General features: G+C 41.0%; 1 protein-coding gene across 4 annotated transcripts; it reads right to left on the bottom strand.

The window, feature by feature from the left end:
* Positions 1–219: 219 nt before the first annotated feature.
* Positions 220–27,974, bottom strand: neurl1b (neuralized E3 ubiquitin protein ligase 1B). Of its 4 annotated transcripts, none has more exons than XM_026190272.1 (6): positions 27,824–27,974; positions 7,310–7,557; positions 6,883–7,216; positions 4,535–5,275; positions 1,503–1,628; positions 220–1,112 (listed from the first exon to the last, which is right to left on the bottom strand). In XM_026190272.1, the coding sequence occupies exons 1-6, from the start codon at positions 27,918–27,920 to the stop codon at positions 865–867; spliced, it is 1,794 nt and encodes a 597-aa protein (XP_026046057.1). In that variant the 5' UTR covers positions 27,921–27,974; the 3' UTR covers positions 220–864. The 4 variants fall into 4 exon arrangements, with proteins under 4 accessions (XP_026046057.1, XP_026046067.1, XP_026046074.1 ...); XM_026190282.1 differs by having other exon boundaries at positions 7,310–7,554; XM_026190289.1 differs by lacking the exon at positions 27,824–27,974 and adding an exon at positions 11,267–11,544.

Below are 27,974 nucleotides of genomic sequence, written 5' to 3'. Positions count from 1 at the left end.
AGAAATTAGGGGTGTCTCAAGACCTTTTGTACAACAATTTGTAAAATCATAAAAATTTCTATATACTATAAACGTTTCTGCAATATTAAACAATAAAAAGTATAATGTAATGCTATACGAAACTACATTTCTACAAACTGAACTCTGATTACACAACCTCATCAGATGATGGGTGCTTTTTAAAGTTCTGTATAAGTGTTAATAAGAAAGGCGACACACTTAAACACACTTAAATCATTTTATTAATCTCACGTTGTGCAAAGCCGGGTCCTTTCTATTACACTTTTCAAACATTCAAATCCAACACACTCATATATACTAGAACCTTCTTTCTAGCTACTACTACAACTTTTATTGCATAAATTCTGTGCCCTTTCCCACCACAAACTTTTAGTACTGTACATTGGAAATATGGCTAGGATTGTTAGTATAATTACTTGGACACATTATGTGACAAAAATCTAAGGCACTAGAAGTCATAGACGATGGTCCGCATATTCTGCTAAAGCACACATAATTCTAGGACGATGACGATGACAAACGAGAAATTCAGGAGAGGCTTTTTCTGCTCAACGAATAGATGTGACATCACATGGGAAATACAAAACGGGAGCACGGGTTTCATCTCTTCTTTCATAGCCAGAACCCAGGTGCTCATGTATGGATACTGTGTATTAAAAATGAGCCTCAACACAGTTCAGTCTGTCTCAAGATATAAAATCTGATAGGCACAGTTATGTCCTAGTGTGGCTAATCTCCAGTTGAGATCAAGATCCATGTACACGTGTACAGCAAAGCCTGAGAAGGAGCAACAGGTGGTATCCCACAGCGGAAGTCACCTCACCTGTTTGAACTTTTGAGCCATCACGGCCGATATGTTTTGATAACATCTTTGATAGGCCTCCGGCATATCGGACAGCAGGCATTAATCTGTCTTTTCAACTTGAGCCCGCAGTCGTTGCACAGGCACATATGTCCGCAGGTGTAGATAACTGTGTCGACCTCTTGGTCAAAGCAAACGGTGCATTCTCCGTTTTTTCCTGCAGAGGGCAGTTCTGAGGCAGTGAGAGCCGGAGAGGTGGGAGGACTGAGAGGCGAGCTGGGAGCAGTCACTGGAGAAAAAAGCAAGAAAACATATGTGGGTATTTTAAAAAAGAGCAGACATGGGTGCATGCAGACAGATACCTTTAGGTCATGTTGTTATAGGAAGAAAATTCCAGGTTCAGATCAGCACTACTACTACTTTTATTCATTTGTGAATGAGTTAGTTTTATGTCTACTTTTACATGCCTTTTTAATTTATGAGCCAGTCTTAATCTGAGACCAAAATATTTGCTAAATTATCAATGCTTAATACAGCAGCAGAGTTTACTGGGGCTTAATCAACTGATTGTTGGTCATACATAATACAAGAACCCACACAAACCCTTATTACAGTGATCTTGAGAGGGTTTCTATATACATTGTAGCCTTGGGTATGTTGTCAACATTTGGCAACTTACCCAGAGAGGATTCAGAGGCAGAGGAGGATCTGTTGACACTGAATGCCAGGTCTGAGTCACTGTCATCTGGGCTGCTGCTCTGTGAAGTGGTGGGGGATGTAGAAGGAGGACTGGACTGCAATGTTCCTGTGTCGCAAATATAAATACACATGAACAAACTCCATATAATGTAGTGGCTTTTAAAGGTGAGCTGTGTAGCTGGTATGTTCTGGGGCAATGTGCCCTTGAAATGTTTGACAGTAACACTAGAGATTTGGGATTTATTCTGACCATGTCTAACCAGTCAGATTAGATATGCACGTGTCCTTTGTGGACTGATTTTACTTTTTCTTTTAGGAGAAAATCGGGGGATCAGAAACCGTTAAAAATGAGACTAGGAAAGAGAGGTCACAGCTCAAGGCTGAACAAGCTCACATAGACGTAAACTATTCAAATGCCTTCAAATTCCTTCAGCCTGGGAAAAAATGAATTGTAGGGGGTAGAATAGACTTTCATTATTTTAGTACTAGAGGAAAACATTTTACGGAAATATGCTCATTTGTTTTGTGTCAAAGAGATGAATATGAAGATTGATGTCACTCTTGTTCTGTACATTACATAAGCTTGTCTCCACATATACAGAACTGCATGCCACAGACAGTATCACTGTGCACAGAAGAAGGTATCACATAGTTTGTTTTTTTTTACTCTCCCACACTCATTTTGTTTGGAGATTATAGGGCAGGAACTATAGACTTAGATTCACTTCCCTCTCTGCATGGATTTGTTCATTAGTCTGCTTGTTTCAAGAGACATGTGACTTTAAAAGTTGTTTCCTTTTTAAACTTTAAACATTGAGAGTCAGTGAAACAAGTAAGGGCATGCTGTTGGGGGATTAGCTGGAAATCCACTCAGGCCAAATGAATACGCTTACAAAAAAACAAAACACGGGAAATGACACATGCCCAGGCTAAAGGCGTAACCTATTTACTGAGTGGGAAAACAACAGGCAACTTCTCAGTCATGACTGAACAAGAGGAATTTTGATCACATGATATCTCAGTTATTTTTGTGCCTTCTCTTTAATGCAGTTTTTTTAAACACAATGTAAACAAGTTTATAAAAGAATCAAACCAAAAATTCTTAGGTAAAGTAATTCAAAGCTAGAGTGTACCAAAGAGTCTTCTTGTCTTTGATTACAATAGATGTGTCTTTTGCTAGTAGCAGCTAATATAAAACTGACAAGCTTAGCAGGTGGCTATCTGCTACACTGCACTTGTAAATGGAGGCCTTAACCATTTTTTGGAGTTGCTGTTGATGTTTTGTGACACAGTTTTAATGCAAATTCCTCACTGACAATATGCCCAGCTGTGGAGTTATTTGTGCATGTGAACAAGACTTCAAAGGTAATTATGGAGTTCCACAGGGTTGTGTGCTGGGACCACTACTTTTTATGTTATGAGTGCTTCCTTGAGGCAATATTATTAGAATATATGGTATATATTTTCTTTGCTTAATGGACGATACCTGGTTTTATTTATGTGTGACGTCAGATGACGAATCAAAGAAATTAGTTAATCAACAGGCGCATTTTAAATACGTAAAGGGCTGGATGTCATGTAATTTTCTTCTCCTAGATTCAGACAAAATTAAGTCCATCTTTGTCCTTCTGCGTGCGCATTAAACAAATAAAATGACTGCTTTCATTCAAATGCACAATATCTCTAAAATTAGAAACACCGTCTCTTAGAGTGATGCTGAAAAACCTAATTCTTGCACTCATTACTTCAAGGCTGAATTGTTATATTTCATTATAAGAGAGATCATATTTCTCCAATATTGGTTTCTCTTCGCTTGCTAAACTGAGAACTGAAGTTAAAACTCATCCCCTTACATACAAAACTTTTAAAAATCAGGCCTCATCATATGTTGAAGACCTCATGATACCCTAATAGACCAGTTCATTCTCAGAGGGAAGGCTTATTTATGGTTCCTAGAGCTTCTAAAAGTATTTTCAGCTATCAGGCCCCTGTCCTGTGGTACCAGCTCCTAATTTGGACTCAGGCAACAGGCAGTTTTAAGATTAGGCTTAAAGCTTTCGTTTATAATAAAGCTTTGAGTTTGGGCTGAATCAGGTGACTCTGAATCATCCCTTAGTTATGCTGCTATAAGCTCAGGATGTTGGAGCTATTCTCCTCCACTTCCCATGTGTTTATACACCAGTGCTGTATGTCATTAAATCTTGTCTTCTCTCTCCAAAGTGTGTTTTTAGTCCTGTCTCCCTATGCTGTCTTTTTTTTTTTCAACTCAACCCCAACGAGGCATGGCAGATAGCTGCCACTGCCTAAGCTTGGTTCTTCCTGTCAAAAGAGAGTTTTTTCCTTCCCACTGTTGCCAACAGCCGACTGATTATTAGAATTCTGCCTCTAATATTGTAGGGTCTTTACCTTACAATAGTGCCTTAAGGTGACTGTTGTTAAGATCCATAGACATATGGATACCATAGACGTATACCTTGCTCACCAAGCTTGCTAATATTAGCTGATAACTTCTAACTTAAAATAATGTATTTCGTCTAACCCTGGGTACTGCTAAAGTCAGGGCTGCAAATGCATGCTGGCAAACAAACTGGTAAAGTTGTGGTGGGCAAGTCCCTACAGTCTATGGTAATGTAGTCTGAAACTGGCAGCCTCAAAGAGATGAGGAGTAAGCTACAGAGGTCTGGCAACTTCTTTCAAACTCCTTACCCTTAGATATTTATTTCATCTGCATGCTAGTAGTCCTTAGCCTTGAATGACACTGACTCAAGTGACATCAATTGAGGCACATTACGAAACACTGCAATCTGTTTTATGTAATGCAGTGATATTACCTAAGACCTGTAACTTTTTTATTTAGTACTTTTTGTTTTTCTTTCTGGTTTTCCTTCTGATCTAATTGGACTAATTACCTTAATAAAATTCAAGGACATTGGGAATTACAGTGAAAAAGGAATAATAAATATCGGGGTTTGATTCTTGATATTGATTGTGTGCTGCTTTAAATACACGTACCAAGTATCCTGAGTCTGTTAACAGCCCCATGCAGGGTGAAAAAGGCCCACAGGACCTGAGAGGAGTCCACACAGATCAGCCTGCCACGTCCCACTCCGTTCACCCCGTGGTGCACCTCTCCACTGGGCAGCAGACTGAAGCTGAGCACGTCTCCAGAGCAAGGCATCGGGAAGACCCGGTGCACCACCCAATACTCTTTGCGGTCCAGAAGAACTTCAGGGTCTGCTGGAAGGTCCCCAGCATGTAGATTAGCTGGGTCGCAGGATGTTAAACCAAATGACAACGCCCCAAAGTATGGCAGGCCCAGGTGGCCAACCTCCACGTACAAAGTCTCACCCACGTGAAAGGGCCTGTCAGTGAACACCAGAGTCCGACTGCTGTCCAGAAAATGAATGCAAGCAGCTGAACGGTCTGCAGAGAGTATTACATCAGAGCCACGGATGAGGTGAAAGTGCAAATCATTGTCCAGAGGAGAAGAGAGACCCCGGACCACCCTTGGGACAATGAATCCAGTGGAAGCAGATGAGGATGATGTGGAGGAGGAAGAGGTGGAGGAGCAGCAGGGGATGAGCTGAGTGTAGTTATTGAGCTGGAGGTTGGCCATCTTGGCAGCAGCCGCCTGGTTGTTTTCCAACTGATTGTTGCTGTAATTGGCTGAGTCGTGGCTACTCTGGGGGAGATAGGCACTCAGACGGGCCGCACTCAGGCAGCTGGATCCCACACTCTCAGCAAACGTGCTGTCTGTGGTGGAAAATATGGAAAAGCAAGTACGTGACTTGGACATAGAATTACATGATTCTTCCCAGATAAGCTCAGGTCACTTCCTTTCTTGGTGTTCCTTTTCTCTTTGTTCTAGGAATGCCTTTTCATAGTAAAACTATGACATGAAAGCAGTAAGCCCTGGGATCCTATTTGTGTTGCTGCAGACTTTTGGTGAGGTAAGCACCCAATAATTGATCTGATTATCACATACTGTGGGAATTCTTATAGGAAAACAATGGTAACAAGGCCCTTAATACAAGTTTGACTTTTTCAGTTGTTTTCTTTCAAGCAATAAATGCTTCAAAATAAAACAACAGAAAATAATTAGATTTAAGATTTCGAAATCATGCTATAATTGGTATTTTTTAGCTATAAAGAGAACAAACAAAAAATAATAACAAATAAATGGACCTGTTTCAGACACATTGCTCATTAATAAACAACTATGAAAAGTAGTACATTAAGGTTTTTGAGGATTTCCTGTATTTTTTAGCAGTGCAAAGCAATTCTCGCCTTGAGCATTGTGTTAAAAAAAGACAGAGAAAAAAAGACATGTTGGCATCTATGACATTTCTGCAAAAGCACTTCTGTCTATCCGTGTTGGTATTTAATGCTTATTCTTACCGTTGCTGACAGCAAGCAGCTTTGAAATAAGAAATCAAACATGACTTTCACACAGTAAGCAACAACAGTTTGCTGACATCCTTTCTGATAAATCCTCTTGACGGACACTCCAAAGAGAGCTAGACTAAGCATCTGTGCTTAGAGCCCTTCATACGCCGCTCTTGTTATGATGTTTGTTGTGCTGTTAAATAAACCTTCCCTCTCAGAACAAATAAGCTCTGTTGGTCCTGAGCTCGTGTGTCATTCAATATTTTATTTGCCTCCCTATTTCATTTCCTTTCTTTGCCATTGTGTGCTCTCTAAACGGCCGTAGTCCATGCAGAGAATCCACAGCACAGCTGAAATTGTCTGTTTTAGAGACTGATATAAACAAGTCTGCCGCTAGTAGTCCTCCTTTGACTTATGATGCATTCCTTTATTACTATTTCTAGTGATGCAGGAACAGTTGAGCACACTGGCCCCTTACCAAAGCTCCTGGGATCTGCCGACTTGACCAAACAAGGCCAGAGCTCCTGTCAGACTGAAGATAAACACACCCAGTACATATGAGAGGGAAGCGCAGGGGAAAGGGTGATGGGAATGATGGCAGAGTCAAGGGAGAATGTAATAAAGTGCAGGAAACTGATAGTAAGAAAGTTTGAAAGGAGGAGAAGAAGAGTGGTTTGAAGTGCTCAGGCTGAACCGACTACTCACTACAAACTGACTACTCCTACAAACTCATCCTGTGGTGCTGCAGGGCTTTGTAGAACTCCCAAGAAGCTGCTTGAATTTGCTGTGAATGTGTTAAAACCATAAAAATATGTCACTGCAGTTAAAGCGTTCTAGCTGACTGATGAAGCTGAGTAAAGTTATTTTCATCCTTTTCCAAAAAGTTCGCGGCTCGCCTCACTCAGCTGCAGTCCCAACAGAAAACATAAGCATTTGATTAGGGTGAGAATACAACAACATAAGAAGATGCTTACCAAGCAGTGTGACCTCCTGAGTGATGCCGTAGATATCTATGATGGCCCACAGTGGACAGCCGATGCTGAGTCCACAGTGAAAGAGGATGGGCTCGCCTTCGTTGATGCTATAGAAAACTCTTCCATGGCGATCAGCCCAGAAAGCCAAAATGTTGTCCTTCAGGGCCAGTCTCTCGGGCAGAGCCTTGGCCCAGTAACCGGGCCGAGTCACCAGGTCTGGGCAAGCATACTTGGGGATATCAGCAGCAGCTAATTCACTGGGATCCAAGCTAGTAAAACCAAAACGTAAAGCTCCACTCCATCCAGTGTGCACACCAGTCAAGCGAAGACGCACCTGAATGACACAGTGAAATAACCTTTTACTTTGATTCTTTAAATGAATACCTCCTTAAAAAGTCTCAAAACTAATTAAGGAAAGTAAACAAACCTTTTCATAAAGGTGCACAGGCCGATGGCTGAAAGTGATGCCGTTGCAGAAACTGTTCTTACGGGTGGCACGCCGAAGCTGCCCATCCAGCCTGATGTTCTTGCCTTTAGCATGTGGGTGAAAGCGAGGTGACTCCATGTTGATACTGACTGGGGGAGCAGACGTTCTTCTCTCAACAGCTGCCCCATTGTTAGGCAGGGTGTAGTACTGCCGAGTAGCCACCGGGCGGGGTTGCAGAGTTGTATCTACTAGTAGAGAAAAGAGGTACAATAGAGAAAAAAGGCAATAAAGAGCCTGCTAATTATATGTATATAGCTGGTTTAGAGGTCAGAGGTAAGCCCAAAGTTGCATACTTTATTCCCCATAATAAGTTTTTTAAAACTCTGCTCTTCCCAACAAGGAGTTTCTTTTAGCATGTAGTCCATATTTACAGTATAAAAAGGCAAACTGTCCCAAATCAGTCATCTCACCACATCCGTAAGGGGTATTTATATCTCAAAATGAAATACTGTAAATTTAGTCAAAACCATGTCCACGCAACACCGGGAAACATAAAAAGTAGTGGGCTTGGCTAAAAGTAACATAAACACACACACACACACACATATCTATATCGATATCTATATATATATATATATATATATATATATATATATATATATATATATATATATATATATATATATATGTATGTATGTAGAGAGAGAGAGAGAGAGAGAGAGAGAGAGAGAGAGAGAGAATAATAATAATCATTTTAACATTTCCTCCTATTTATGAGATACACACATCCGTGGCCTAAAATCCCTGAATAACGCATTTGATTCTTCCACAGTTATCTTCAGAAGTGGTGGATGAATCACACAGTGCCTAGTCAGTATAGAAATACCCAAATAAAAAAAGCTTAATCTTTGATCTCATCTTCATAGGAGTCAATGCCCTTCTGGGGAAAGGAATTTCTTTATGAGCAAAACAAATTAACAATGTTCAGGAATCAAACAGGACAAACCATAAAGTATCTCAAGAGAGAGCTGGGGTGGGGGGGCTTGGGTTAACTATTAAATGGCATTAAAGCTTTAGACTATTGTTTAAGGTATAGATTGGCTCAGATTCAATTTTCAAAGGGATGCTGGGTTTCTACACTCCACCGGGGCCGCAGAGTGATTACATTTGTTTAAAATTCACAGCGAAAAAGACAATAACTCAGTGAAATGTTCCACAGTACATTTCCTAAATTAGACATTATCACTGATTATATTCTAAACTATGAAGCAGCAGCAAGAACATCTGTAACATCTCAAATGATGTGCTGGTGCCCCTTCCCTTTCCACTCTAGGAATTTAGCTTTTGAAAGAGTAAAATATACTTTGGTCAAATGGAGTTGGCCAGACTATGTTGGGGCTTAGCCTATAGGCCTTCAGCTCATCTGCCTTGCTGACAGAGTGACATAGTGGGAGTCTGCAGTTAAAGGACCAAGCCTGATATAGACACTTGTTTGCCATTATTAGATGAAAGGCATAGCACAACAGGTCATGCAGCAAGGGACAGCTCACAGCAAGGTCTGTGTTAGCCCTAGCTGGTTTCTCTCATGAATACACATTACATTGGCGCCACAGAGATCACTGGGTACTTATTTCTGAAAAATAAGTACCCAGTGATCTTTCAAAATGTCCGTATGCCATTTAGTAAACCTGCCACCATTTGGCAGAGTCATCTTTGAAACATCTTTTAACAAGCGAATCCTCTGCTGAGCATTCACTCTAGTTGTTCATTCCTACCATCTGAAACAATCCACACCAAAACTACTTTGCTAGTGTGAGAATGAGGTCATAGCTTTGAGCCATTGGATCAGTGTTTGAGCCATTGGATCAGTGCATGGTATTCTATGGCCTTCATAGTCGCCAGATTTCAACCCAACTGAGCAGCTGTAAGACCTTTTGGACCAGGATGTTAAATAACGCAGTCCACTGTCCTAATCACGACACCATGTGGGGGAATATATTTAAAAAATGGTCATCAGTCCCTCTAGAAGACAGGCACAATGGGTCACTGCGAGGTATTCTATGGCCTTCATAGCTGCCAGAAATAAACCCAAGAGAACAGCTATAGGACCTTTTGGACCAGCGCATTAAAAAATGCCATCCACTTTCCTGTTCTGACTGATTCTGTCCACTGGTTATTCCTTCAATCTGTCACTCATTTCTAAGTCATCTGCAGCTTTCTGGAAAGAAGCTTAAATTAAGATTCAAAATCAGAAATCTGTGCAATCTAATCTGAGCTGGAGCCATTTTACAGTGAACAAAGTCCAGGCAGCTGATCAGAAATTGTTTGTTTTTTTTAGTTCAGCTAATGTGGTGGTGGAGGTTATTGCCGTCAGACAAATTCCTTGCATACAGCATATTCAGTATCTGCTACCGTACATGAATCAGTTGGCTTTGGAGAAGAGTTGGGGCATGGGAACGTTGTCTTGCTCTTGATGAATAGAAAAAAGCGCAAATAAATGCAATCATAAGACTTCACAAGACAAACTGCCGTGCCAAAGAGAGCTTTTTGATAGTAAATTTGATTATGTGCATTCATCAGAGTTATCTTTGGCCACGAGATGATCAGGCTCTTTAGTCACTCATATGTCTCAGACGTATGTGTTCATCACATTGTAAATGATTCAGTGAGCAAGACAATGTGGATTTTAAGGGAATTTCCTGGTAATCACCTCTAAAGCCAACAAAATAACTCTGTGCGATGAGAAGATATACTCTGTGATATGGATTGCATAAATGCAGATATTTGATTAAAACATTAATAGGATCCAGGCTGCTCCTGTTTTTCTATGACTAAACATTCTCAGGCCAAACCCCACTTCAGCTGCTCTGGCAGCAACCACATCGTTTAGCCAGTGAGTGGGTCTGTTGGGGGCGTGAGAGGGTGACAGACATTAAATCAAAGTGATATGTGGAACTGATTATCAAGTAATGTGCTCTAGGTGTCACCATAAAGTGGCTCAGAAGGAGGCATTCTGAGAGCTCATTACAGCAGCTTTATTCAAAAACTAGGGGCTGACAATCAACCCACATGCAAATCACTGGCAATCACTTGAGACTGTACTTTACATAAAACACCTCTGATACTCGGAGATACTGGAAGCGATCAGCAGCAAATATAGTTGCATATATTAAGAATGTGGCCTAGTTTCATATTTGTTCAGTTACTGTTTGTGGTGATTTTTCTTGTTTTGCTTCTTGATGTGTCCTTGTAGTGCGTGCCCTTGGTGATTTAGTCTGTAATCATACCAGAATCTAAGGCAAATAAACAGCCAGATATTTGCTGTTAGTGCCACACATAAAGAGAAAAAAAGGAAGCGGGAAGTAAAAAGGGGGGGAAAAAGCTAAATCCTTGTTTATCATAGCAATGATGACACTAAAAAAATGAAAATAAATAAATAAAATGCTTAAAATTTAAATCAATTTAATGTAAGTGTTGTATGTTCAACTAATTTGCAAACAGAAATATAACTGAGGGCAGGTTACCCACTTCCTCACTGTATGTTCTGTAGTTATTTATGAGCTAAATAACTGCCATATTATTTATGTAGCTACAGTTTATTAATGCCCAAGCATCAGATCCCCAGCATTAGCTTAAATAGTCACTTTTCTGACTATTTTCGATGCTAATGCTCTCAAAATTTTGAGGCCACATCCCTTTGTATAAACCTCGTAAATGATGCTTTCAAAGTGATTATGAGGAGAAACGCGACTGCTGCTGCTGCTGGAGCGCTCGCTTGGACTCGCTCCCTGAGAATCACGCTCTGCGCCCCCGTGATGGGAAGCGCGTCTGTACGCAGAGCGAACACAAGTAGGACAAGCCATGTGTATCACTGGGTATCAAACCGTTCCGCACAGACACCCTATCTTGTGTAAACATTACCAGCCTCGTTAATGATAAATCAGTAATGAGCCTCACCTATCAAAGGTTTAGGTGTTGAATTTCCCATTATATCCAGAAATTTCTCGCGCCGGCTGACAACTTAATCCCGATTGCAGTGCTTCTCTGTCCATCCATGTATCACGGGTCTGCTGAATATTTGCCTGGACCTGCTTCAGTCTTTAGTATCAGTGCCTTCCGATCGCTCTGTACCTCCCCGCTGGACCACCGACACGCTCTTCTTAATGTCAACAGCAAGCGCTGCGACAGGCAGATACCTCCAACTGGCGCACAGCAGCCCCCTCCTTTCTTTAGTACGGGCTCCCCTCTGCACGACTTTAAAGACACAGCGAGCATAGACACCCCCCCCCCCCCCACCCCCACCTCTTCAAAAACATCTCAGAGCCTCTTAATAATTAATCGTGATTTAATCACCGCTATAATGAAGCCCCGTGGGCGTGTAGCCTTTAAGACAAACAGTATGTTTGATAGAGATGCAAAAGGAGAGTCTGTTGAGATATTTGCATATAATAACTGCATGCTGGAAAGTTTGGCAACAATAAAATGACTCCATCATGGCTGTTTAACGGATGTGGCGGTAGTAGTGGCAGGGGGTGGGGGTGAATTAATCTACATAAAGTTAACAGATAGATTGATAGATAGCAAAACTGTAAATCACAGAACCCTAAAGCAATATACACACCAATGGCAAGGGGAGCGACCCAGATTTTATCACTCACTCATAGAGTGCACGGCAGATAAGGATTCCACACTTTTGATAAAAGTCCAAGCATTGTATGAGGAAATCCCCTTTTTCCCCACCCTATCCTCTGTCCTCCCACAGCCTTGACTGCTGTGCTTCTCTCAAGCTGTTTCCTGTCTTCTGGACCGCACTGCTCTCTGAGGAGCCATGGCCTGCAGGGCTTGTAGGAGTCAGAACATCAGTGAAGGGGGAGCTAGGAAAGCATGAGCATTACAGAAGCCCGAGGTGCAGCAGCAGCAGCAGCAGCAGTGTGACAAATATCATGAACAGAATCTGTTCTTGAAGAAATGGAAATGCATGAATATTTATGCTCGCAAATGATACGTCCTAGACGTCACCATCATGGCAGTGACTAATTGGAAAGCATGGCAGAATTAGGTGGTTCGTGTGTGCGGGTTGACTGTCAGCACAGTCAACCCGCCAATTTGCAAAGGGATGGGGGGGAGAAGTGCCGCTGGTTTCTGGTAGATGACAACATGGTCATATTTGATCTAACTCAATCTGAGGGCAAGCAAGCCTTGTGTGAGATGGTGTTTGGGTGAAGGCAGACTGTAACTAAATATAACTCAAAGACAAAAGCGTTTGTTTCTTGCTCCTCAATGCTGTTTGTTTTAGCAGGATATGGTGGCTCCTTATAAGCGCCTTGGTGAATGGTGTAGGGGGTGAAGCGAAGCAGAAGCGAAATTCCCCCTGCCCTCACCCTTGCCTCCAAAAAAAGAGTTGCTACTGCAAAGGGATTAACAAAGGAAGTGAATATGAGGCTGCAATGAGTTCTGCAATCAAGTTTAACTGTAAACACAACAGAGCTGCAGGAACAAGTGCTGCTACTTCCCCCTGATGCTTGATGTACTGTGTGAGTGCAGACTACAGGGTGTTAATGAAACCATCATGATTACTAGGCTCACTTTGCTCCAAAGAAAAAGAACTGTACTTTTTAGGATCGTTTTTTGCACAATCATTGCAGAAACAGTGGGGCATCTGCACAAATATCCACTGTGCGATACTTGGGGAAATACACTTTCTAGAAACTGCCTTCCTAAAAAATGACATCATCAATCTTTCCACACAGGGCCCTAATACAAATGGATGATAAATTACAGGGAAAAAACAACAAAGTGTCTTAGTAGGTGCTGAGCCACCACATCCTGCCAGGATAACTTCAATGAGCCTTGGCACCGACTCTCAACTGGAGGGATTAAACACCGCTCTTGCAAAAGATATTTCCTCATTTGGTGTTTGGATGAGAACGTCATCTGACACATCAGTCTAAAATCTGCCACAGGTGTCCAATTTTGGGTTGACATCTGGTAATTTTGAAGGCCATAAGAGATAATTTACATAACTTTAATGCTCATTAAGTCATGCAGCGACTCCTCGTGTCCTTTTAATGGAAGCATTGTCATCCTCAAAGAGACCACTGGCACTGGATAATTAGCCACTGAATAACTGAGAAATGGACCCAAAGCATATCAGCAAACTGCTTCCCAGAGTATAACAGAGCCATCAGGTCACTGTTTTAACTTGTCACATGCCCCTTCTCAATGTCATATACACCAATGAGGCATAATATAAGGATGTAAATTAGTTAGCTGTAGACCAGTCAGGGTTCCCATGCTGATCTCCATCCAATTATGATGCATGTGAGCATCATAATTGGACCATGGAGCAATCGAAGGTGGCCTGGTCTGATGGATGACTGTTTCTTTTACATCATGTGGATGGATGGGTGTTTGTACTTACCTGGGGAACACCTGGCACCAGGATGCATTATGGGAAGAAGACAAGCCAGCAGAGGCAGTGTGATGCCTTGGGTCCTGCCATCCATGTGGATGTTACTTATGTCATATGGCAGGATGAATGTTATTTCTCGGTTCAACCCACCTTCGGCCTGACGCATTAGGGGGGCGCTACTATAAATAGCGGCCATTTGAGCGTTCCTGGATCGCTTACCTGTGATCTCCTTTTTGGTCACCTGACTTCCCTTGGTGTTGCAGAGATCATTTGCGGGTTACCCTTCTGAAGCCTCCATCGCGGCTGGAAGGTGTTTTGTCATTGTAGTGCGTACATTACCTTACTTGGTGGTAAACAGGTATTGTTTTTAGGTCGTAGCTGTAGAAGCCTCCTATGAGCCACTCTGCTCATGATTCGTGACGCTGTTTACTCAGTTTTGTTACGATCTCTGCCTTTTATTGTTCTTTTATAGTAAATACTTACTATGCTTTGCAGGAAGTGTGGGCCTTAGTTTTACAGAACGCTAAGCTAACTGAAGTGCTGCTGCTTTGCTTTTACTGTCTGTTCCTGTCGCGAGGTTTCTTTTCCTGCTGCTGCCAGCCTTTTAAAGTGGAAGTCAGCGTGGACAGCGGCCATATGCATGCTGCTTATTAATAAATTGTCAAACTGTTTTTATCATCGAACCTCGTCTCTGTGCTGAGTATAACAAACCTAAGTGCCTTCTTGGTGATCAGTATTACTTCCAGTATTCTTCTGGGTGAAATTCCCAGGGTGGCGTTGTCTTTTAAACTGTGAAGAGTATTTACTTTATTCCCACCTCGTGCTGCTACACTTATATACTATGTACCTAATCATTGTTTCAGACCATGTACACCCTTTCATGGATGGCTGTGGCCTCTTTCAGCAGAAATGGTTCAGCAAAGGTTCGAAAAGCACAGGGATGAGTTTGAGGTGCTGAATTGTTCTCTAAATTCCCCAGATCTCAATCCAATCCTTCATCTCTCTAGGATGACAAACAAGTCCAATCAACGGAGGCCCAACCTCGCAAGTTGCAGGACTTGCAGGATCTATTGCTAACATGTTGGTGACAGATACCCCAGCACACCTTCAGGAGTCTAGTGGAGTTCATGTCTCAATGGGTCAGGGCGGTAAATCAAAAGTGAGACCAGGACCATATCAGGCGGGATGTCATAATTTTATGCCCGAGTGGTGTATTTGTATTTAGCGATATACATATTACTTGATTTTGCATACAAGTAAACACACTGTGTATTCCCACAGTGTAGTTTTTAGTGTACCAGTTACACTCTAACTAAACTATGACCTTCTCCTAATTCTAAAAAAAAAAAGATGTGGCTTCTAAAATCAATGAAGCAACATATTTTTGTTAAAGAGCTAAAAAAAAATAATCTAAACCAAATCAATGTAGTGAAAAAACTGTGGTCCCAAAAGGGGCATAAATCACATTCTCCTTGGTAACAGTGTTAGAATTTGACAAAACAGCACTATTGCATTTGAAAATGGTTTGGTTTAACTATAAGTGACAAAGTCCTCTAAGGGGTGTAATAATTATAACATGGGGCAAAGAAGGAACTGAGGTGGCATTAACCGAACATCAGATATTAACACGTAAGACTGTTGTTCATTTCCCTATTAACTCAAAGACCACTGTCTAACCTTAATCACGCACACCTGGCATAAACCACAATTTGGCCCATCAAACAGAAGTGCTTTAACTGGGGGGAGGTGATGTGCTGTTTCACATCAAATTTATTTTAAGCTCTGACTTTCAATTTACACTTTCCTGTGGCACTAAGGAGCCATGTACACTGGCAAGCTTTTGAGATTTTGGTGTGATTAGTGAGTGCGAGGTGCGAACGTGGATTAATCCAGAGCGGAAAACACCAGCAAAGCCAGCTGAAGCGACATACAGTCCAGAGGAAAAGCTGCATCTTTAGAGCAACGGTGTGCTCTAAAATACATAATAATGCATACGGTCCCCCTTTGGGATATTAAGCATGTGTAATGCAGTGATATCAATGGCTCCTACAGCGAATCAAGTTGTTTCCAGAGGAGGAGGGCAGACATGCCTCGTTTGCTCAAGGAAACTTGGCCCGCGGCAGCGCGACTGCTGCCATGCAGAGCAGCGCAGTGACTGGTCCTTGGACAGCAAAGTGTTACGTTTGCAGTATTTTAAATCTCTTTAAAGATTCAAAGGCATGTGTAGAAATGCTGAGCAGATGGCTGTTTGGGAAGGTTTGTGTGTGGTGGTCTCAGTATCAGGGGGAGGGCTGCTGTCCAAACCCCAGCCACTGATCTAATGGATGAAGTGAGTCATACCCACCTTCAATGTGAACACAACCATCTCCATCAAACACACATGGGCCAGCACAATAAGCCGCATTCATACAACAATGTTTTTCTGGTCACCTTTTTTGTTTTTGTGCACTGTTTTCTACTACGGTGCATTCACATCTGTTTCCAATGTGTCCTCCTGTCTTTTCATTAGGTCGACTCTTAACGGGCCACTGGAGTCAAGCACCTGCTTTTCAAAAAACGCAGTAAGAGTTCAACTATTGCCAAGGCCATTGTGTCAGTAAAAAGCCTCTCACGTAGATGATGAAACACTCAACGTTTAAAAAAAAAAGAAAGATACAGTTTTTTGTTTTGTTTTATAAATCAAAGCAACTGTGCAGCATTTGCCTTTAATTGGAGCCATTTTAGGAGGAGTTCTTGCCATGTGCTTGGTGCCCTCACAGACTGTTTTAATTTGCAAAATCCTCAGATCATAGGACTGAATGCTGTGGTAGTTTCAAGAAGACAAAATGCTTGGTTTCACTTTTGCAATTTCACATTTCAGTAAATTAAAAACACCACTGGTAGTGAATCACTGACGAGTGGTGTAAATTGAGAAGATGATGCAGTGTAATGCAGTCGTTTGACAATCTGAGCTTTTTAAAAATGATGTTATCTATACATAATTTAAAAAAACTAAAACCTAATTATACATATATATGAAGAAAGGGGTGAAAGATGACAGTTAAAGGAATGCAAATCTTGAAAGGTGGGCTACACATGGCTGAAATCCACAGCTGGAAGCGAAGAGTGGATGACACAGTAATGTTAATAATGGTAAAGGACATAGTAACTGTGGTATGGGGGGGATTTCCTGATTCAATTTCCATTGAGGGAGTCTAAATCATGACATTATGTAACATGTCAGGCCCTAGCTTTAAATGACCTCTGCTACTCTGACAATGGAAGCAGAAGCAAGGCGGCACTGAGAGAAAAACAAAATCTGATGTTATTCAGCATTTTAGATGCACAAAAATTTGCTACATCTTACTAAATTTTAATTTCTGGTAGTGAAACATGAAGCTGTGTCATGGCTCCTCCATGTTGTTTCAGGCCTCACTGTCAGTGGGAGGCTTGCTAAAAATGTCCTTTCAATGCATTTAACCAGATGCACAGACAGTCTTCTTCCTCCATCTGTTCTATTGTCTCGATGTTCTCTGGGATGAGGAGCGGATGCACCACCAGAGGAGATGCAGGAAATACTCTTGGCCGAGAACGTCTTCTAGCCTCTCGCACACTGTCTTCAGATTCAGGTGTGGCTCAAGACGGTGGTCGAATTAAGGTATTGCCTAATGCGAAATTCATACCCTTACAAAAAATTTCCATTACGGTATGAGTTGGAGAAGTCTTCAAAAGCACACACACTGTGTTGCGTAGACATATAATCTTAATGTGTTCCTTATGCATTCATCTTTTAATCTACTAGACTGTAGCTTATTTGATGTAGTGGAAAACTACAGTTGTCAGAGGGCTCATCGGATCTCAGACTGGTCTCCAGTCTAAAGAGGAATAGGAAGGCTTATTGATGCCCGGGTCAAGGTCTTTGTCATCTTTAACATGACTCCACACAAACAGCCACAGGCTCACTCCACACAGTCTGTCAGGCATGCTCCAGAAAGAGATGTTTTTGTCGAGCACTAAAATTTACGAGCTAAAGCCATATATTTTTAATCATCATTGAAGAACAGTGAAAAATAAAAGGGGATCTCGTGAAGATTAAAAGTAAATAATGCCCCAATAAACAGAGGTCTGTGTAAATATGTGCGTTTATAACCAACCCGGTCTCACCGCAGTGTAAATATATTTTTAAGGGATCATATTTTGAAAGGCCGGGTAGATGTTGTCAACCCGCAGCCTTCCACTGCTGCACCGCAGTTGTGTAAAGTCCCGTGCCATATTCACATTAATCCTGTGAGGGCTACAAAAGTGAGGCAGTGAATTCTTGTGGTCTGTATTAAACAACAAAGCTATATTTAAGAAAATTCCAATTAAGCCTCTTAACATCATTAGAGTTTATGACACCGTTCAAAAGCAAACTACCTCCCAAGCAATTTAAGGCTTGTCAGAATTTGCCTTCCGGGTCCCAAATTCGAACCTCTAAATTGATTCACTCTCAACTATTCAGCGGAAAAGAATTCACAATCTCATTAGAGAAACTCAAGTGGTTTGAGGGGAACTAAACTGCTGAGCAGCCAAGTTTAGGGACTTTTCAGCTACAACCATTTTGCCATTTTAATCCATGCCTTTATGTAGTTTCCCTTTCATGTGTTCATCACGTAATATAATGTCTCGCTAAAGCCGGAGCAGCATTTTATTAAAGTTAATGTTCCTGAAAAGTGGAGCGTTCAGTTTGTGAAGCATTGAAGTGTGCTGGTAAGCTTTAAATGACATGACAGAATAATGTGGACTTTATAGGAGACATACAGGCTTGTGTGTTACAGTTAGAGCTGGATATTTCCTTTCATTTGTTTGCAAACCGCTCCCCCAGTAACCTTGACCACAAAGGGCTCGATGACCGAGGGCAGACCCTGAGGTTATGACACAAAATACTTTTGCTATTATTACCATGTCGGTCACAGTGTACATGAGATCTAAGCCCAGGTTCAGCAACAAACCTGGCTAAGCTCTCAGTTCGAGAAAAAAAGTTTCTATGAAGTCAAAAACAAAACAAAAGACACAGGAACAACAGCCAGCAGCCGTCAAACCCAATCCTGAAAATGGTGGGATACTGGGTAAGACGCAAATAAAAACAGAATGCAATGATCTGCAAACCTCATAAACTCTCAATTTATTCATAACAGAAAATAGAAAAGATATCAAATGTTAAAACTGATAAAAAGATGAAGGGGCTAAGGTTGTGGACATGAGGTCGACCAGAGCACCAGTGACCCCTATATCCATCCATGGAGTCTCTACAAGAAAGGCCAAAGCTGCCTCTACTTTCTGAGACGACTGAGGTCCTTTGCCATCTGCTCAGGATTTCTTGTGGTGTCCAGTGCCATCCTATGTGCTTTGGTGCGCTGGGGCAGCAGATTGACAGTAGTGCATATCAACAGACTCAATAAACTGATCTGCAAGGCCAGTAACGTTGTGGCTGTGAAGTCTGACTCTCTGGTAGAGGTTACTGTCGATACTGGAACATCTCACGCTGGACAGCCACAGGAGGACATTCACCAGAAGCTACGTCCAAACTGTGGCTGGACTATTTTCACTTACATTATCTTGTTTATACTGTTGTACATTGTATTCTTTAACTTTGGAATATCTAATCTAAAACTATGCTTTGAGTGCCTTAGTTGGACTTATGAGTCTGCATTTTCTATCTTTTGTGTTTACATTTTTATGCCTGCAACAAAACAATTTACCCCCGGTGGGATTAATAAACTGCTATGCTATTTCGTTTTAAGAAAAATAAGAAAAATTTCATGTCTGGTAGAATCTGATGCCAGCAACACGTCTCAGAAAACTTGGGACAAGGCAACGAAAGGCTGTAAAAGTAAGTGGTACTAAAAACAAACAGCTGGAGAACATTTTTACAACTAATTAGGTTAATTGGCAACAGGTCAGTGACACAATTAGGTATAAAAAAGAGTGTTAGTGAGGCAGATGTGCAGATGTTCACCAATTTGCAAAGAACAAAATGTCCAACAGTTTCAGAATAATGTCCCAGAACATAAAATTGCAAAGAATATTTCATCGTGTATTGTCAAATATCTTCAAAAGATTCAGAAAATCTGGAGAAATCTCTGTGCGGAATGGACAAGACTGAAAATCGGTACTGGGTGCCCGTGATCTTCGGGACCTCAGATGGCACTGCATTGAAAAGAGCGATGAAAGCACTCCGTCATGGAAGTCACTGCCTGTGAACCCAGTTTTCCAGGCAATGCAAAGAAATACATACGAAGCCGTACGTAAACGAAGTCAAAATGGACTGAGGCAAACTGGAAAACCGATCCGTGGTTAGAAGACTCGAATTTGAAATTGTTGTTATCAGTGCTCAGTTCAAACGCCTGTATCTCTGCTATAAAGGGAAATCAGTGCCTATGGAATTGGCAGCTGGCACATCTGGAAAGGCACCATCAATGCTGAAAGGCACAAGTACAAGTCATAGAGCAACATATGCTTCCATCTTTTTCAGGGAAGTCCTTACATATTTCAGCAAGACAATGCCATACCTCACACTGCCCCTATTCCAACAGCATGGCTTTGTAGTAGAAGAGTCCGGGTACTGAAGTGGCCTGCCAACAGTCCAGACCTTTCACCAGCTGAAAACATTTGACCCATCATGAAACAAAAAATACGACCAACAAGACCCAGGAGCAGCGAGCAGCTAGAATCCTATGTTAGACAAGAATGGGACAACATTCCTCTCACAAAAGTCGAGCAGCTGATCTCCTCACTTCCCAGATGACAGACAGTTATTAAAAGAAGAGGAGATCCTATACAGTTGTAAACATGGCCCTCTCCCAACTTGTTTGAGACATATTGCTGCCATGAATAGAAAATGACCTTGTTGTTTTCTTAAAATAGTAACTGTTCTAAGTTTAAACATTTTATAAGTGTTTTATTGTGAATTTTAAAAGTGGGCTTATGTTTTTTTTCCCTTGGAAATCACTGCATTCTTTTTTTATTGACATTTGGCACTGCATCTCAGCTTACTGGAATTGCGTTTCTTTGACCATTAAGGTCCACCTGATTTGTCTCACAGTCCAAAAGGAGAGGGGCATATGGAGGAGCAGACAGCTACTGCATTACATAAATGCATATTTCCATTCAGCACTCATCTCTTTCCATTGCTCTGCAGTTTGTAGCCAGAGACAGTATGACAGACATAAGCTGCATGTAGGGTAACCTCCCTGTAACTCTAGCTTTCCTGTTTTTCTACTAATTGCCCCTTCTCTGGCCCTCTCTTGGGGGTTAGGAGTGATACGCAGGACTGTTCTGCTGAAAATTTCCCATACAAGGCAGAAAAAATACAGTGTTCTGCACATGTCAAAAGTCGTAGAAGCTACTTTGTTGCTCCGGTCAATGCCTAATTTATCGGCGCCTGAGCTTTAAATGTTATCAAAATAGTAAAACTCCCTCTGGGTTCACCTTATGGCTGATGATAGATGCCTATTATTTTTGTGATTTCACCACAGTTTGTGTATTCTAACCACCTCCCAAAAAAAATTATCCCCCGATCAAAAACATCTGAGCAAACTAAAACAGAGGCTCTAACACAAAGCAGTTTTTGTTCTCCACTGGACTGTGCACCATGAAGGACATATAAATGAAACTCCAGGGGGCACATAAGTCAGGCCTCTCCTTCCCTAGTTCTGGGTGCATGAGTCACTTGTGTCAACTGTCATAAAAGAAATTCAAGCCACTAGCAGCACCAGAGGTTCAGTAATAACGTGCTGTTCTTTTTGGTATCTAGGCCAGTTTGAAGGCCCGCAGCTCTGCTCACTGACCCTTAAATGAAGAGGCTCGAGTTTGTCTTATAACACATATCATGCCAACTAGCACATCTTTACTTTAACGGTAAAGTTTAATTAGCAAATTTAATATCATTAAAATGTTTAGCGGATGGCAGCATCAAGCAGAGACCTCTGGTGAGGAAAACTGGAAACCAGTGCCAAAAATTGCAGTTCCTGAAATTGCCACTTGAGGCTTACTCCAAAACTGAGTCAATCTCCATAAAGTATAAATAAACATGCTTACAGTTACAAGACCAAAGCATGATTTAAAGGAATCATCTGATAAGATGAACAGAGAGTCCAATTTTATTTTCATTTTACTTGTATGTTACTTATCTAGCACATCTCTTTGTCTATGTGAGGCTAATGCTATCAGGCTAATACTTTTGCTAGCATTAAAGAGCAAATAACTTAGAAGTCCACATTCCTGTCCAAATATGGTCACATTTGGCTCTATAACAACAAAATATTGACAGTCTTCAAATGACTCATGATAAAGTCTTCAAACTACGACATTGCAACCATTTGGTCACATTGCAGTTGCTGTGTTTAACGTCTATATACAGTCCATGACAAGTCTTTGTTTAAAGTCCAACGGAGAATCACATCATTCTGCTTTCAATAAAAGTAACAATTTTAGTACATTTTTATATATTTTACCTGTAATCTTAGCTGCCCATTTTGCTTCCTTTCCTGCTGCTATGTCCTTGTCTTTTACCCTATTGCCTCGTTGCATGTTTTTTTCCCCCCCACTATTTTAAAACAAAGCAGCAACATGTAGTCAGAGAAACATCTTGAGCTGAGGCATGCTCCCTGCCTCGCTGCTGACTCGGGTGGGTGTAGCTAATTACAGAGCAGGTCCCGTATTGTCCAGGTCTCCAGGGAAACAGCTTTCATCCATCCCTAGTTCCCATGGTGCAGCTTGAAGCTAAGGTGTGCGTACTGACTCTTCTGCTAGCGACCATGCTGTTTGGGACGGATGCACTTCACTGAGCACATTTAGGCTGTTTTCTTTCCTGCTGCTTGAGATATAACTTCAAGATCAACGAGTGAGATGCACAGCATAACAGATCAGTGATGGTGAGTCCATAAAAAATGATCAAATCAGTCAGCAAACGACACAAAAATCATGGCACCCCTCTTGTTATGTGATTCAGGTGTTTATACAGAGGTTTCTCTTACAACTATATATTTGATACTCTACAAACAGAGAGAATTTTTCAGGAAATATGAAGACAGAAAATTATACTGGCTAGCCGGGTATCTGCATCTTATCACTGTCTCTCCAGACAAAGCAGAAGAAAAATAAACGATGTATGTGGTGAAACATTGCTCCTCGACAGATTTGCAAAACTGTGACTGTAGTTCAAACATGACGCTAAGACAAATAGGCAGCCAAAGTTTTCCTGCGATTCAGATCATTTTGTTTTGGTTGACCCAATCAGACTTCAATGCCAAAATAAACACCTTTCTCACATAGAAGTGCAAGAATGATTATTTTTTTTGTGAGAATTACTTTTTTGTTTGTTTCTAATCGCAAAATAAGACAGATGAATGATGAACTTTCTAAACTTCAGAGTGAAAGCAAAGGACCGCTTTGATTTATTCAAAGTAAACTCATGGTTTTGAACAAAAATATTTGGAGAAACTGATGAAATCTTGATATATACAATTTAGCTACTCATATCTTGTGTTTTTGTAGATTTCATGACTAACATGTTGATTTTTTTTCCCCTGTACAAAATATTTTCGATTTTCTTTTCTCTAAATCATATAAAGGTGGCCAGCATCTGACATTCAAATGTAGCTGTTAATTCAACTGTCATAAAAATCTAGCAAAGCTGGAATGTGCTGAACTGGACACAAGCTGCTATCCGCAAGCCCAACTCCAAAGACAAACTGCATGTCGGACATCAAAGACAACTGCCGTGGAAAGGCACGCACCAGCGGGAACTCTGTAAGAGGATATCATGTCCAGGACCTTGTGAGATGTTACAATGTACAGTATGCAGTTAAAATTTTCAGGTAAACAACAGGGCCCAGTAACAGGTAAAGACTGCAGCTCTGGAATTTGTTCTTATTTTATCCAGGAGAGGAAAGACGAAGTTGTGGGTGCCAGAAAACCCCAATGCGTAAACTTTTATTTGAAGCAGGAAAACCGAGTCAATTTCACAGACGCTCTGTTCCCCTATAACACTTCTACACTGCTGAGTGCTTCCGCCCATCTGTTCCCCTTTTCCTGTTCTCTCTCTGCAGCCAATGGGTCAATCACCAGCCACACCCTTTATCGTAACCCCCCTCCCCTTCTAGCATCATTTGGTGGGCTTTTTTGGACTTGTTATTTTTCTTATCTCTCCTTAAAGCAACCCCTCTTTCCTTTCCTACTCCATGACCCTCTTTTTCTCTCCCTCGCTCTCTCGTCATGACATCGTTCATGTGACACGTGTGGGAAACTTCTGCAGGGCCCCTGCTTCAGACAGGACACTGATATACTGAGAGTGCTGGATGACAGGGCTATTTTTGGAGCTTGTAAATATGAGAACTTCCTTTCCTAAAGTATATCTAATATCCCAGGGGATTAGCAACAACAAGAGACATAATTACTGTGTGTCTGTTATCAATTAGAGTGCAGCTTCTTCTGCTTTTCTCTATGTTTTATTGATAAGACAGAGATCCACAGTACCAGCCCTTTTCCAAGGCTAGCCTACAAGTTGCACAACAAAATCCTTTTGTCTGTATGATAGCATTTTCAGGCACTTCCACGTATTATGCAGTGTTACACTTAGGTCATAGAGAGACATAGAGTCCATCATCACAGTGTGAAAGTGAGGCTCAAGTCCTGTTGATGTTTTTGTGACTGCCAAGACTCATCCATGAGACATTACACTACAATGCACCAACAACAAATGCATACTTCAGGGTGAAAGGCAGAATTATAGCGTGCTGGTGGGCAGACAGCTGTGGACATCAAGGACAAGCAATCCTTATTATACTTTTTTTTAAGTCTGCTTGGACTCCGCCTCGACGAGGTATGCATCCATGTTGGTGCATTGTTGTGTAGCGCTTTGCAAAAAAAGCAGATCTATGATGTTTTTCTCCTTTCTGCAGCTCTCACAATCCAAGTTTAGACTCAATCATTTTTTACGTTTTGCCAACACCTTGACTCATAAGCGTGCAAGTATAAATGCAAACCCCTTCTACAGTGTAGGCCCTTTAACGCAGTACTTGAAATTAGGCTTTCACCCCAAGATTTATGGAGCCATCCCAGCACACGGTTCAGAAGGTAGTCAAACCTTCTCCCCTGTTTGGAAGTGAAGAGACAAGACAAGGAGCAAAATAAAGTGGAAAGATAATTGAATTTGACCTTTGGAGGAGGAAGCTGAGGCTGCGATAAGGGAGATCTGGGGTTTGTTGCCAGTGTTTTAACAGAAAACAGACCACACAGCATGAGAGCCGGGAACTGCTCTGAACAGCCGCAAACGGATTAGCTTTAACCAACTGACTGGACCTATTTATAAAATTGAAATCAGTATTAAAAATGTATGGCGACTGCTTACAGCGTGACTTCCCATCAATGAAGATGATTAATAGGTGATATATATGCACCGAATATTACTGCCGAAATGATAATGTCTTTCATATTCTTTCTTCTTTTGCCTCTCTCTGTCACAGGCGCACGCACAGCCGAGTGGTCATAAATAAAGTCAGCGCTGCTTAATGTTTAACTGAATCCCTCTTTGCCACCCAAGAGCTTTGTTATGAATGAGGGAAATGAACAAGTTCACACAAAGGACATTCTTATTTTGATATTCATATAAAATGCAGGCAATCTGTAACACATACAGCATGCAACCTAAACATGCATGAGATCTGAAGACAACAAATCAAATTCTGCTCTTTTTTTTCTACAACCACTTCTCTCCTCCGCCTCATTGTAATTTGAAACACCAGCCTGGCAGATGCTATCAGGTCTTCTGCTGATTTAAATGCTTTAAAAGTACCATTAGTCCTATAAAGAGAAACCCTCTTGTTCTGTGAAGCTTTTAAATATAGGAAAAACCCAATGAGCGGTCACTAGACAGTCACATTTGTTGCCTGAAGCAAAAAGACATAAGGATCTACTTGCACTTCATTGCAGAATAAGCATGCAGCTGCTTCACAGAATGAACAATGGATGCTTAAATAGAAACAAGTGTTTCTGTCCAGTGCTGCGACTTAATCCAGGGAAAGACTCCGATGAAAGATGTAGTTCAGCTTGTCCACAAAAGTCCAATGAAGTCATACTTCGCCTTGCCAGTTCAATCCTGAAGTGCTGATCCCTCTAATAGGGTCCCTCCATAGAGCGATATCAATATGATACAATGGCACCACCTAGCGGCGCATATGCGCATTTCTAAAACGCATTCCTCTGCGATCATAGCAAGTACAGAATGTTTATATGTACGTGATTAAAGAGAAAAAAGATGCCAATGTCTATTGAAAATAAAATAAATAAAAAAACTGTGTAGATGTATAGAGGCATAAATAAATACAGGAAAAAGAAAGAAACAATAGTGGGACCAAAAATTTGAAAACACAGTCAGTTTGTATATTTTCCTTGCTTCGAGATTACATTAGTTCTCCACCAGTCACTTCCTTGTCTGTTCTCACAAGCTTTTTTGTGTGTTTCTCATCAGCCCCTCGGGGGTGTTGGGGAAGCTATGAAGTGGCCTCTTTTAACCTCTCTCAGCCCACATGGACCTCAATATAGCAACAATATGAGCAACAGGCATTTCCTGTCTGTCTGAAAAAGCAAATACAGAAGTTTAGTTTGATTAGGGTGTGGGGAAAACGTGAAGACACTGGAGAAGGGTTTCAGCTACAAAATGTGTTGTTTTTTTGTTTTATGTGAAAGTACAAAGTTTAATGTTAAAAGTATATGAAAAAGAGCCAGAAAACATGACTGGAATTCATATTATTGTGGGACAATTGCGTGTGGTGCTATGAATAACCCTGCATTCATTAAGGCTCCATTGTACGGTGGCTTATACATTCACCTAACACATGAAACATTCCTAGTACGATCCCAGTAGGAGACACAAATGGTTGTGTCAGGAAGGTCATGTGGTCTAAAGACCTGCCAAATCAAAACATGCTGGTGAACAGAGGCGTGTCCAAAAGAGAGGCGTGGGGAGGACCAGTGCCACCTAACCCATAACTGATGCCCCCCACTAAAGATATGATATATGAACTAAAGCACTACTTATATCTAAAGTACTGCTATTATATCTTACAATTAAACACCATTAGATGAGCACATGGATAGGGCTAGTAGGGATGTAACTGAGTGCATTTATTCAGGTTGAATATTCTTCTACTTTAACTAAGTAGTTCCATGTTATTCTGCTTTCTGCTTTTACTCCATTATATTTCAGATGCAGTTTTTACTCATTGTACTCAATATTGTTTAGTTTAACATTTTAGTTGCCTATTATTTTGTAAAGTAATTGTATTATTATAGCTAAAGCTACAACAATTATATAATAACAGCAATAATAACGATCCAGTTATATCATGAATAAGATTATGAAAAGTATTTCAACATAAGGAGTACTTAGGCCCACCTAAAAACTCTAATCAAAATTCAAGAGAAAGTGATACATTTCCTTGAAATTTTTGTTGAATATACATATAAAACAACAGGTTTTTGAATGCAAATTTTTAATGCTATCCAGTCATACACAAACAGATAAGGCCAACGTGTGACCCACCTTCCACTGGGACACAAACTTCATTATGGTTCAGTAAATTTAGGTCAGAGTACTATCACAACCTTACTTCCTCCTATTATGGGTTTAAATTTACTTTTTTATATAAATAAATGTATATAAATATGCAACTGTACAAACTTGTCAGTAACTTCAAACTGAATTTTTGTTACTACTGTTGCCCACCTGCAGTACCCACACAACCCACCAGGGGGCACTGGCCCACACTTTGGCAGTACTAATAATAATCATCACATTGTCACATAATAACCACTTTGTCCTGGTTCTGTAACAAGAACCAGAGCCATAGATGAGTCTGTAAGTCATGTCTTTTTAAGCCAGTTTCTACATCAAATTCCTTTGCAGTACCTCTGCTGTGCTCTTGATCTCCCCTGTGACACCCCATTCCAAAAATCCTGAAAACGCCCCTACTCATGGCTAAGGGAGCAGCCACAGATGTTTTTTGTTTTTGTTTTGTTTTTTTAACTAAGATTTAACAGATTGAAATGATACACACAGAGAAATAAAGTGTAAGGCTTACCCTCTGTGCTGCAGCTCAGCTTCTTTTCTCTGCTGGAGAGGGGCAAACCAAACAAGCCAGAGGGAATGCTCAAGTTTGAAGAGTGGTTATTTCCCATGTTGTCTCCCCCAGAAAACAACACTTCACATTTATCACTACAGAGCTTCTCTTG

This window comes from Astatotilapia calliptera, chromosome 2, assembly GCF_900246225.1.
Source record: "Astatotilapia calliptera chromosome 2, fAstCal1.2, whole genome shotgun sequence".
NCBI lineage: Eukaryota > Metazoa > Chordata > Actinopteri > Cichliformes > Cichlidae > Astatotilapia > Astatotilapia calliptera.
Note: the sequence above shows the minus strand (reverse complement) of the source record. Positions and strands in the feature narration are given on the sequence as shown.